This window comes from Poecilia reticulata, chromosome 1, assembly GCF_904066995.2.
Source record: "Poecilia reticulata chromosome 1, P_reticulata-male-v2, whole genome shotgun sequence".
NCBI lineage: Eukaryota > Metazoa > Chordata > Actinopteri > Cyprinodontiformes > Poeciliidae > Poecilia > Poecilia reticulata.
In genome coordinates, this window is record NC_088830.1 from 27,149,226 (window position 1) to 27,161,582 (window position 12,357).

At 39.2% G+C, this 12,357-nt stretch overlaps 1 protein-coding gene across 1 annotated transcript; it reads left to right on the forward strand.

Moving 5' to 3' along the window:
* The first annotated feature begins 2,171 nt into the window (after positions 1–2,171).
* On the forward strand, positions 2,172–11,707 carry LOC103470098 (aspartate aminotransferase, cytoplasmic-like). Its single transcript, XM_008418264.3, has 9 exons — positions 2,172–2,393; positions 5,828–6,009; positions 7,164–7,287; positions 7,955–8,067; positions 8,483–8,587; positions 8,669–8,819; positions 8,897–9,062; positions 9,755–9,897; positions 10,662–11,707. The coding sequence occupies exons 1-9, from the start codon at positions 2,285–2,287 to the stop codon at positions 10,799–10,801; spliced, it is 1,233 nt and encodes a 410-aa protein (XP_008416486.2). The 5' UTR covers positions 2,172–2,284; the 3' UTR covers positions 10,802–11,707.
* The last annotated feature ends 650 nt before the right edge of the window (positions 11,708–12,357 follow it).

A 12,357-nucleotide genomic window follows, 5' to 3' on the forward strand; every position in this document is an offset into this window, starting at 1 on the left:
ATTATTTCACTTATAATATGGGAAAAATGTTTGATTGTAAGAGAAATAATCTGCCAGTGGAACTGGTTATTTTTTTTAATCAATATTAATGAATTATTGCCTTAAATTAAGGGTGTGAAACTCATTTTCCTTTTGGGCCAAATCAAGATTATGAATGATGTTAAAGGGCCAGAATGTATTTATAAAACCCGTGAAACTGTTAAAATATAAATAAATTCTTGAGCTTCAATAATATTGAATATTTTTTCTAAAATATGATTGTTTTTGTGATTTTTTGCAATAAAAAAGTGTTTGTGTTAGTAACTTAGAAATGTTTGTGTTTATGTTTGATGGTAAATGTGACTTTTTATGACCCACCGTATCATTATGGATTATAACTCAACATGAAGCAGCTGTTTAGTAGAAGTAAGAAACTGTCAGTTAGATCCAATGTTTTTCACCATTTTTGCAAAAAAAATTAAAAAAATCTGCAATAAACTCACAATTATGATTAGTGCAAAAAAAGTGCAGGGATTTGTCAATTTTGAGTGAATTTCCACAGTAATCCAGAGAAACTGGAAGGACTAATTGATGCAATTTGGCAGTAAACAGATAAAAACTCCTTTGAATTTATTGATAAAATTCAAATTCAAGCACACTGTTATCTTGACGGTTCTTTTTATGACTCTAGAGAGCCGCATAAAAACCCACGGTGGGCTAGATTTGGCCCCAGGCTTTCAGTTTGACATGTGCCTTAAAACAAGTTTCTGTATCTTACTGAATAGCTACTTAAGTAATTTAGCTTTGTCTTAATCCATTTACTAAGATATTTGCACTACAAACTGGATTTAAAATAAATACTCGGTAAGAGTTTGTGTTTTTCTAAGATGATGCGAATCCTGTCTGAACCTTTCAGGGTTTTAATGCTTTCTGATCACCTGAGACAGAGGACATTTGGATGTATGGTCCATACATCTTAGAGCCTTTTGTACATTAAGTAACTCTTGATGAATGGACTATAGAAAGCATAAAAAGTGACTGGTTTGTAACTGTGGCGTCTTATAGCAACTTTGAAAACAAAAAAGAAACACACGTTTCTTCCTATGGTGACACTGACCCCTTGTGGCCAAGTGGTGGTACAGCTCTGACATGTTATTTTTCTGTCCCATTAGACTGCTCCATCCATCCATCCATCCATCCATCCATCCAATGAGGTAGGCTACTGTGGATTATATAGTAAATGTTTCCATCAATAGAACTTGCAGATTCCTACGAACATGCATCACGAGAAACCATTGAATAGCTAACATATTAGCCGGGTGAGGATTTCTTTAGTTTCAGAAGGACTTTTCAGAAGTGTTAGCTTTTCTGTAAAACCAAGTAAACATAAAAGAGAAGCTCAAGGGATTTGTGAGAAAAAACAACAAAATGCTTCTTATTTGAAAAACTTCTCAATACATTTTACAGTTTTAGCTTTTCATATGTGAGAAATGTTTTTGTTTGTCAAATTTTAATAAGGATTAACACATTTAAAAGCTATAAGTCACATAAAAGAGAAGCTCAAGGGATTTGTGAGAAAAAACAACAAAATGCTTCTTATTTGAAAAACTTCTCAATACATTTTACAGTTTTAGCTTTTCATATGTGAGAAATGTTTTTGTTTGTCAAATTTTAATAAGGATTAACACATTTAAAAGCTATAAGTCAGTCTATGGTTTCTTTAAGAGGTTTCTTCCTCTGCAAAGGGAGCACTTCCTTTCCGCTTTCACCACATGCTGGACCAAGATCACGGACTGCAACAAGGTCAAAGGCTCAATGCAGTCTCCCTTTGATAATTGACTGTATAACTGTATACTGGTTAACATTTTAAAGTGCATTTTGATATAAACAGATTTGAAACAAAATGCTTGTAATTCAATTTGAACCTGTTTAAGTGACTGGACTGCGAAAGATTTATTTAATTATATATTAATGAATATAAAGTAAAAGTGTTTTTCTTATTTACTAGTAAAATAGATTGATTAAATCAATAATTGACAATATTAAACTGAACCAAAATGATTTCTTCACAAAGCAAGTATCAACAAACCCAAAGCGTTATTTACTTTAGCTGACTGTGCTGCTTCGCTCTCATTGGCTGCTTCAGATGACTTACGTAAGTACGCGCCTTCCTATTGGTGGTTGGATTGACGCCTACGTCCTGTACCAGACGGGTGAAGGTGAACCCGGTTTGTGTCTGTCATTGCCGTCGCAGGAAGCACCATTTCCCCGTTTCTTATCGGGATCAATCTCTTTAACCTGAGCCATGTCCCTGTTCAGCGACGTCCCTCAGGCCCCGCCTGTAGCTGTCTTTAAACTTACTGCCGACTTCAGAGAGGACAGCCACCCCCAGAAGGTGAATCTGGGAGTTGGAGGTAAGAGCAGACAGCTGTCGGCTAACGGTACAGCTAGCATAACCTCTCTCTGCATTGCTGTCAGTGAGGGAGCCGAGCAGAAACTTCAGAATTGAGTTCGAGCGATGATGCTAGCATACATAAGCATCTTTTCTCCTCGCTTTGACCTTGTTTGGTACAGTGTGTACCCTCGCTACAAGCTAACTAGCTAGCGAGCTGCTGCTGTGCTGAAGTTCATATGCTCTTCTGTATGTTATGCTGTTGGGTCAATATAAATCTGAATATTGTTTCTGTCTAATGCTGGAAGAACGTTCTCTAAGCCTCGTGTCGTGACTCGTTCATTTCCCAACAAACCAGCAGTCAAGAGTTCAAGAAAGTACAGAAATATTTCTGAAGAGTATTTGTTTAATTAGTCGAAACCTTTTCTAATTAATGAACGCATTCAGCTCTTTATCGTGTCAGTGCTCAACATTTGCTGTTTAAATGAATTATTTACTGAATTAAGGCGCAGTTGGTAGACCTGTTGCCTTGCAGCAAGAAGGTTGTTGGTTCGATTCCCGGCCCCGGTCTTTCTGCATGGAGTTTGCATGTTCTCCCTGTGCATGCGTGGGTTTTCTCCGGGTACTCCGGTTTCCTCCCACAGTCCAAAAACATGACTGTCAGGTTAATTGGCCTCTCCAAATTGCCCCTAGGTGTGAGTGTGTGTGTGTGTGTGTGTGTGCATGGTTGTTTGTCCTGTGTGTCTCTGTGTTGCCCTGCGACAGACTGGCGACCTGTCCAGGGTGTACCCCGCCTCTCGCCCGAAACAGCACCCCTCCCGACCCACTGAGGGACAAGGGTGCAAGAAAATGGATGAATGGATGAATTAAAGTTAACAAGTTGTACTTCAATAGCAAAACTCGACATGTTCATTCATGCATTTATCCAATGCATTTTATAAATTGGAATATTCTGGAAAAGCCCATTTATTTCAGGAACCTTATTACTATGAGATACATTACAGATTATGACAACAGGTGGATGTTTGAAAGCCTTTATTTCTGATCATTATGATAATTTTCCAACTACACGTAATGAAAACATGATACTTAAAGTTAGAATATAAAAAACACATTTATTACTGAAATATGGACTTAATGAAAAGCATGTTAAAATTTTTGCTTCAATGTTTTTTTAAGGTGCTTTTAATCTGACAGGCATCTGAACATATATTGGCATCCCACTCTTAACTGTAGTCATTATCCTTTATTTTGAAAGTCGTGGGTACACATTGTTTGTTCAAACAGGCCAAATTTATATTTTTTCTATGCAATTGATAAGTGTATCAGTCGATGTTCAGCAGCTCTGTGCTGGAGCACATAGTGACCTGACTTTAAAGCAAGAGACCAAAAAGATGGAAAATAGTTAGCAGTTATATAAATGTTAACTTTGACACCAGAAACTGGGACATTCCTACAATAAACTATGAAATCTGTTCTAATCTATTGCATGATGCCTAGGCTAGAAAGTGATAAATCATTTAATTGCATGAATAATTAAAGTGAGCTCAGTAATTTCTATTTGTTTGATTTATAATTTTTCTCTTTCCACCAAAAACTGGATGACAAAACTCTTCAGTCTGGTGTTTTGGTCTCAACTAAACCTTTTTTTCAAAGGACAATTTTGTTTACAGAGATTTCATGATTCATTTTATTTGTTGTTTCTGTTGTTTTGATTGTTTATTTTAGATATTTAGAATGTCTTCCAGTTTATTGATCGTTGAGACTTACCACTATGTTACTTGAAAATGATCTCAAAACATTTCATCGTTCTGGGACAATTTGTCGTCCAGCACATTTTGTCCGTGTGACAGGCCTCTCGATACCATAGATATTATTTTGTGTGTAGTCTATCATTAGGCTTTTTTGTTGTTGTTGCCTGATGATCGACCATTTTGTGATCTGACTGGATCACCTGATCCAATTAAATGAACTTTTTCACGTTGTTGTCAAAACACGCCTGTGTTCACCAGACCGGTTTGGTGAACACAGACTCTCTGAAATTATTCCTAAAGGTGCTTTTAAAACACCTTTAGGCGTCACCTGATTCACATTTATCATATTTTATGTTGAGACATCTTGTAATTTTTCCCATAAAGCCACAAAAGTCTAAATTAGATCCTAGTTGAGTCGACCGTTGATGTACCCACAGCCTTTCTTATCGTTCCTCTTGCTGAATCTATTCAGATCCACCAACTGGCAGCTGACCTTTCTGGTCTATTTGCCCTCTGCTCCTGATACTTGATGCCGCTCCGCAGTCCGGCATGAAGCAGCAGGAGTTCCTACAGAGTTAACCAGAGTCTGATAGTAACGTGAGACATGAGTTACCATCAGTGTATTTAGTGCGTAAGCGTTTGGGGAATTAAATGTGATTTTTAAAGTTTTTACAAGTCACAATCTGAAAAGTGTGACATGCATTTACAGTTATTGTAGAACCTCTACATGCCTGTGGAGGTGAAATAGCTGAAGCTCTGTCAGGTTGGATGGAGAGCACCTGCAAACATCACTTTTCAAGCTGTATTTCTCAGCTGTGCTTTGACTGTCAATGTTTAACAATGTATGTTAAACATTGTTGATCTTTATAAAGATAAACTCTCACTCAGTTTTGAAGTCTTACGAGGTTTCTGTCCAGGATTGTCCTGCGTTTAGCCGAGTAGCTTCCATTTTCTCCTCATGAAACTTTAGAGCTGGAATAAATAATGGGATTAATACATTATTGGAATAACTTTGAACTGATTTAACAATCAGTCATTAACTGGAATATACAGACTCAAAATCATGCCATTTATTGAAAGAGTAGCTCCCTCAAAACAGCAGTATTAAACCAAAACTGTTAAAAAATTACATACGTTTTGAATTTAAGATGGAAAAACCTTCTTTGTTTCAAAATCTTTGACCCAATTAAGTGCCGTATTTTTAGTTTCACCTGGTTCAAATTCAGCTAAAATGTCCCATTAAGCACCTTCTGCAATCCAATTAATAATCAATTTATCAAAATCTTTATTAAGTCGAGCAGAAATACTTGAGCTTTTCACATGTTCATGTTAAAAGTATTTATCTGCAGATGCTCCTCTGCTACAAATAATCAGGTTTTCACTAAAGAAGTTTTGTGATTTTTTTTGCATATTAGGTGGTAAAATGTTAATTTTTTTATTTTTAAAAAATAGTTGAATTTGTATTTTACTATGTATTTCTAATACTGTATAAAATAATCTTTAAGGGTTAAATGAAAAATCCTCAGAAGGTGCCAATTTTCTCATCCAATTAATCATTAGAGCAACAGATTATTAAAATAATTGTGACCTGCGAAGTGTCACATTTCCTTCCAGGAGAGCATTTCTGCATTTCCTGTGTCCTTTACATGAGGCAGGTAAAGTGATGCTTCCCTAAGTGTTGCTGTGCTTGCGTCCCGCCCAGCGTACCGTACTGATGACTGCCAGCCCTGGGTGCTGCCGGTAGTGAAGAAGGTGGAGCGGCTGCTAGTGGAGGACGAGAGCCTGAACCACGAGTACCTGCCCATCCTCGGCCTGCCCGAGTTTCGCTCCTCTGCCTCCAAGGTCGCCCTGGGAGACGACAACCCCGCCTTCAAGGAGAACAGGGTGAGTTTGATGTGTTTGTGTTACAAAATGTCTGATCTGACGTTTTACTCTGGTCAACAGCCAAAAAACTGTCTGGGGTTGTTCAACTGTTTGATGTGCTGAACCCAAAAATCACATTGGTTTTGCTGGTTCAGGTCAACTTCCTGAACTATGGATGCAACACGAGCATCAAAATGCAGGACTTGTTCTCACATGTGGATCAGTTTCCTGAGAATCAATAAGTGAAGAGCAGGAGGAGAAAAGAGACGGAGGATTTTACACAATGAAGACGTAATGTTCAATTTACATGGACTGACAGAAGTCCAAGTTTATAACATTTAACTAATACAATCTGTTAGAAAACTTTTTTTTTTCTGTTAAAACCTTTTTTGGGTGAGAAATATTAACGGAAATATCAGAAGATCAGATTTCTCTAAATCAAATTAGAATAAAAACCTGATTGAGAAAAATGGATGTCATTTTTGGATTCAAAATAGTCTTAAGTCTGTTGAAAAAACACAGTCAACCTCCAAAAAATATGTTTTGTAACCCAGAGAAATAAATGCTTTTTAAGCTGCTTTAGATTAGGGGTGCACCGATTTCCTAAATGTTAGGAGATTAGTCGATATTTACATGCCCAGCCAGTGTTATCTACCTCGGTAAAGGTCTAAAAATCAGCCTGTTTCTTCGTCTGCTCTCCCATCAGAGAGGTTTGACTGACAGACGGCCCATCAGGTCATGCCTGCACGTTCACAGTTAACAATAAATCAGTGTTTCCCAACCCTGGACCTCAAGGCTCGCTGTCCTGCATGTTTCAGATGTTTCTCTGATTTATACGCCTGACTCAGCTGAGCGCAGATCAGCAAGACCCCGTCAACTGAAGTCACCTGAGCTGAAGCCAGGAAACACCTGAAACAGGCCTTGAGCACCAGGGTTGGGAGACGCCCCACTGTTACCAACTCTGTGACGTTCTTGCTATATTTAGCAACATTTCAGACAAAGAAGTCAGAATTGTTATGTTGGGCTTTTTAAAGATCAGCGATCAGCCAGAAAACTGCGTGGCGAGTTCAGATAAAAGCGTTCTCTCCAGTGTGTTTAGGGTTAAACGTGATCTGATTGTGCACACAGAGGATTTTCAGAGCAGAAACTGAGCTTTACGTTTTGTCCTCTTGCAGGTCGGGGCCGTCCAGGCTCTGGGCGGAACCGGAGCCTTGAGGATCGGGGCAGATTTCTTGTGCCGGTGGTACAACGGCGTCAACAACGCAGCCACACCTGTTTATGTGTCGGCACCAACCTGGGGTGAGTTTCACTACGCAGATCAGCCGGTCTGTTTAACTCACTCATATTTAAATAATTGTTTTTCTGCCTCAATGTAAACTGTTTGTCTTTTTCAGTGTTTTTATTACACTTTCACATTATGCACATTTTTGGAAAAACGATTCACAAGTCTGATAATTTTATTTGTAAAAACTGCTCAGTATTTGCTGTTGTTTTCTATTATTATATAATATTAATAATTATTATTATTTATATATTATTTGCTGCTGCGCCTGAATTTTCCCCTTGCAGGACAATTTCTATTCTAAGAACGGGCATTTGCTGTATTGTTTTATCATTTATCATGATAATCATTTTCATTTATTGTTGTCATAATAAATTCTAATTAAAGCTGTCCGTATTGCTGGGATTGTTAGTTTTACTATTTTCTCCACTGTTTGTTCAATGAAACCTCAAACAAATGTGAAAATATGATTATTTGCAGCTACGATTAAGTATTTTAATGACCAGTGTTCAAATTAAATGCTTTACAAATGGGAAAGTTTTTCAGGAGCAGCATTTGTGTTTGTGAGGCTACAGTTGCTGTGACACATAGTCAGTCATACAATAACCTGAAAAAGGAAAAATGTAAGTTTTTATCGTCACTTCTGTCGTTCTCGTTTTTCTCTACGTTCCTGTTGGAATCCAGAGAATCACAACGGTGTGTTCACGGACGCCGGGTTCAAAGACATCCGTCCGTACCACTACTGGGACGCTGCCAAACGGGGCTTGGACCTGACTGGACTCCTGGACGACTTGGAGGTGAGGAGGAGCTGACGTTCGTTTGTCTGTCACATCGGCTGCCATCAGAACGGCGATATTTAAAAAAAGATCACGATATAAGCTTTTCATATCAGTCGATATCAGTAATTACTGGTTATTTTGTTTGAAAATAGGCATATCACAGCTGATTTTACTACATTTAACATGATCACCATGGCAGGATGTTCTAATGTGGTGAAGCCTTTTGTTTTGATTTGGTACGTTAAGTTAGTTTTGTCTTGTTTCTGGATATTTCCAATAGAAACTAGACCAAAGATACTTTATAGCATTTTGTTTGTGCAATAATAAAACCTTTGTGCAGCTTAATCTTTTACCATATTGTTACATCAACTCAAGGAATTTGGTAAAAAGCAACAGAAATTCACCGTAAATCTGATGGACTTTGTTTGAACAGAAAGCTCCAGAACACTCCATCTTCATCCTCCATGCCTGTGCTCACAACCCGACCGGCACCGACCCGACCCAGGAGGAGTGGAAGACCATCGCAGAGGTCATGAAGGTAAAGCATGGAGCTGCTGGTTTAGTTTGTATGTTAAAGTCGCCGTTTTACTCTTATTATTCCTGCGTTTTTGTTTTCCAGAGGAGGAAGCTGTTTCCGTTCTTCGATTCAGCTTACCAAGGTTTTGCCTCCGGTAACCTGGAAAAAGACGCTTGGGCGATCCGCTTCTTCATCTCGCAGGGCTTTGAGCTCTTCATCGCTCAGTCCTTCTCCAAAAACTTTGGCCTCTACAGTCAGTAGGCGTCATGAACAGCATTTATTCAGCTGTGTACGTTCAGAAAACTTAATATTTCTGCCTGGTTCTCCTAGATGAGAGGGTGGGGAACCTGACGGTGGTTTCCAAGGACAACGAGAATCTGACCCGCGTCCTGTCCCAGATGGAGAAGATTGTGAGGACGACCTGGTCCAACCCGCCGTCTCAGGGAGCGCGAATCGTCAGCAAGACCCTCAACAGTCCTGAGCTGTTTGCAGAATGGTTCGTTGGCCTCACTGTTGGCGTGTTTTTGAGACATTCAGCTGTTCTCCACATGAATGGAAATCAGAATTAAAGGGAACCTTTTAACCAAAATTCACATTTCCCAGGTTATGTATGTTCTTTTGGGTCGCCATATTTTGGTCATAAGTTAATGTTTTTTGGTGTCTGGAGAATGAAAAAGCCTCCCAATAAATCATATTCAGAGTGGACTCTGCCGTTACCTAGCAACCCCAACCGAGCCCACCCAGTTACCTAGCAACCCAAACTGAGTTCCAGCTGATTTGGTCAGCTGGTTTTACCACTGTATGCGCTGTACAACGGCTGCTGGAAAAGACAACAATTTTGATGTTGGCTTACCATCCAGAAACCACTTGCTGCTTTCTTGTTGATTGTGCAGGGGCCTCCACTTCTGCTTTTCAAAGATGTACAGTTGTCTATTTGTTAGCAGCTATTGTCACGTGTGAGTGTGAACATTGAGTTGGGGGGGCGTGGCCAGCTGCATCTTATTTAGATTTAAAGAGACAGGACACCGTAAAACGGCTCAGAATAAGCAGAATCATTCTCATTACCTAAGGATGATTTTGTGCAAAAAATGAAATGACCATGTTTTGTTTAGCCCACTGACCCATCCTAACTTGTTCAAGGAAGCATAGCGGGTCGCCTGTTGACTTATTTTCCTTCTGTCCCTGCAGGAAGGACAACGTGAAGACGATGGCAGACCGGGTCCTGCTGATGAGGGATCAGCTGAAGAGCAAGCTGCTAGCTCTAGGCACCCCAGGAACCTGGGACCACATCACTCAGCAGATCGGGATGTTCAGCTTCACTGGCCTCAACCGTGAGTAGAAGAAACACACACCAGTACAACTCTGGTCCTCAGTGTGGATGAGCAACACCTGTTGCTCCTCACTAACATGCTAGCAAAAGGTCTGGAACAGCTTCACTCCATGAATCAGCATTAAGGTATTTACATAACTCTCTGTGTGTAAACGGGTCTCACCTGAGGAGTGTGGAACATTTTTAAAAAGGGTGTGGAACATCAGCCGCTAATGTACACGTCACGCCAGGGTTCCTGTCGAGACGCATTTCTACCCTCCTGTGCTTTTACACATCCGTTACAGCCGTTTTTACTCCCTGGTGCCTTCAGTCCAAACCACACACTGGATCATGTCCACCAAAAATACCTCTAAAGTGAATAAAGTATATTTTATTATCAAATGTCACCAACAGCTTAGTCAGCACTATAATATAATATTGGTCAGAACATGTGCTAATTCCACTTGCAAATTATTTGACTTATAACAAGACATTTTTCCCATGTTACAAGTGAAAAAATCTGCCAGTGGAACAAGTTCTTTTTCACCAATATTAAGGAATTAATACTTTAAAACAGGCTCATTTGTAAGTTACCTAACTTACAAGTAAGTTGCTGAAAAGTTAATTGTAAGTTAGTTTTGTCTAAGATATTTACACTAGAAACTAGACCATAAATACTTGGTAAGATTCTGTTTTTGCAGTGCAGACATCCTGCAAGCTGCCACTGCTTCCATCTTTTCCACATCGTTCTTTTAAAGCTGTTGTGTGTTTTTGTGTGTGCTGCAGCCAAACAGGTGGAGTACCTGATCAAAGAGAAGCATGTGTACCTGATGGCGAGCGGCCGCATCAACATGTGCGGCCTGACCTCTAAGAACATCGACTACGTCTCTCAGGCCATCCACGAGGCCGTCACCAAAGTCCAGTAAACGTCCACACTCCTAATCACTACTGAGTCCACAGGAAGTACTGTCAAGTCTGCGCCCCGAACCTACTCATCTTCTCCTCTGATTGGTTGAACAGTGTGACTGGTAAACCAATCAGAGGCCAGGTGTTTGTTTGTTTTTCCTTTGTCAAATCAAGTTTCTGGAATGAGCACAGTAAATGCCTCGCTGTCAGCAGAACTCTATACCTGGATGCTACAGCCAGATTGTAGTTAGTTGTCTCCATATGTTAGTGCAAACCAAAATAATTTGCTGAAAATATAATCGGTTTTAAACTGAACTGTTGATTAAAACTATTGTGCTTCCTCTGTAGACGTAGTAGTGAACAAAAGCCAGACGGTTAACTTCAAGGTTCGACTATTTCCTGCTTATGCACTGAACTGCAGCTGTGACAAATGACAAGTAATGAAGAAAATCATATTGTCCTATTTTAAACCATTTCAATTTCCTCATATTTTAGCCGGTATCGCTGCGTGAACTGCAGCAGCACATTGTTGGCATCTATTTCTGGAGTAATTTTACTTAATATTGATGATCAAATACGAGACGCACAAACATTTCTCTTTTTTTTCATGGTTTTCGTTTCAAGAAGTGAAGTTTGCATCAGCAGCTCAGCTGCCATCTTCTCTGTCATGACGGGATGAAGAAGAAAAAGCGGTGCCTGGTTTAGGTTTTGCCATCTTGGCTTCGTTTTCGTTTATCCGTTAGCTTCTTTAAGCCCCTCTGTGCCACCGGTGAAGAAAATCACCTGCCTCCTCACTGTTACTTATCGTTTCCCTGCAGTGCCCTACACTGTCTTACAGACACACTCTCATCTTGTGCCAGTGTTTGTAATCGCATGTTGCAATATATTCATGCGTAAATAAATTATTAAACACATGTACCATGTCATTTCTGTCAAGTGTCTTATTTTTCATGACGTTTTATGCAAAATGACAAAAGTTATATTTGAGGCACATTAATGACGAATCATAATCCCTTCTGCTAAAAGTTTTCCTTCTAAGGAAGTGCTTCTGATTACAGCGGCTCCTCTTTATGAGCAAGCTTAAGGCCACAGTGGAGAGAAAAATTAAACTTTTGGAGGAAGAGACCTTTTACAGCAAAACCAGTTTTGGTTTTGGTTTGTTGCAATCATCTGGAGTTCAGAGGACAGAAAGATGTTTGTATGGTATAATCTGACTGGTTCCACTTTACAAGAAGGCTCCTCTTATAGATGGTTAATAAATGTTATTAATTCTTCTCTAAGCACTTTATAAAGCATTAATAGCTGTTTATTATGCATTAATTAAGGGTATGAAGGAGACAAATCGGTTATCAGTTTCTAGCCAAATCTGTTCACATGTATTATTTTACCTGGAGGTGTTCTACCAAACATTTAAGACTATCGTCTTTCATCCTTACTCATTGCATAATAAACATTATTAAGGATTTATAAAGCGTTTATAGATACATTTATAACATATCTGTAAAGTATTCATCTATTTGGGGAGATTTACTGTAAAGTGACATCAATCTGACTGAATATCTCCATGGTAGACCTT

Excerpts from the sequence above, each read along its gene's own strand:
- LOC103470098 (XM_008418264.3), top strand. The coding sequence starts at position 2,285 with ATGTCCCTGTTCAGCGACGTCCCTCAGGCCCCGCCTGTAGCTGTCTTT. Across the intron at positions 6,010-7,163 it reads CCGCCTTCAAGGAGAACAGG|GTCGGGGCCGTCCAGGCTCT; the intron begins GTGAGTTTGATG and ends GTCCTCTTGCAG. Across the intron at positions 7,288-7,954 it reads TGTGTCGGCACCAACCTGGG|AGAATCACAACGGTGTGTTC; the intron begins GTGAGTTTCACT and ends GTTGGAATCCAG.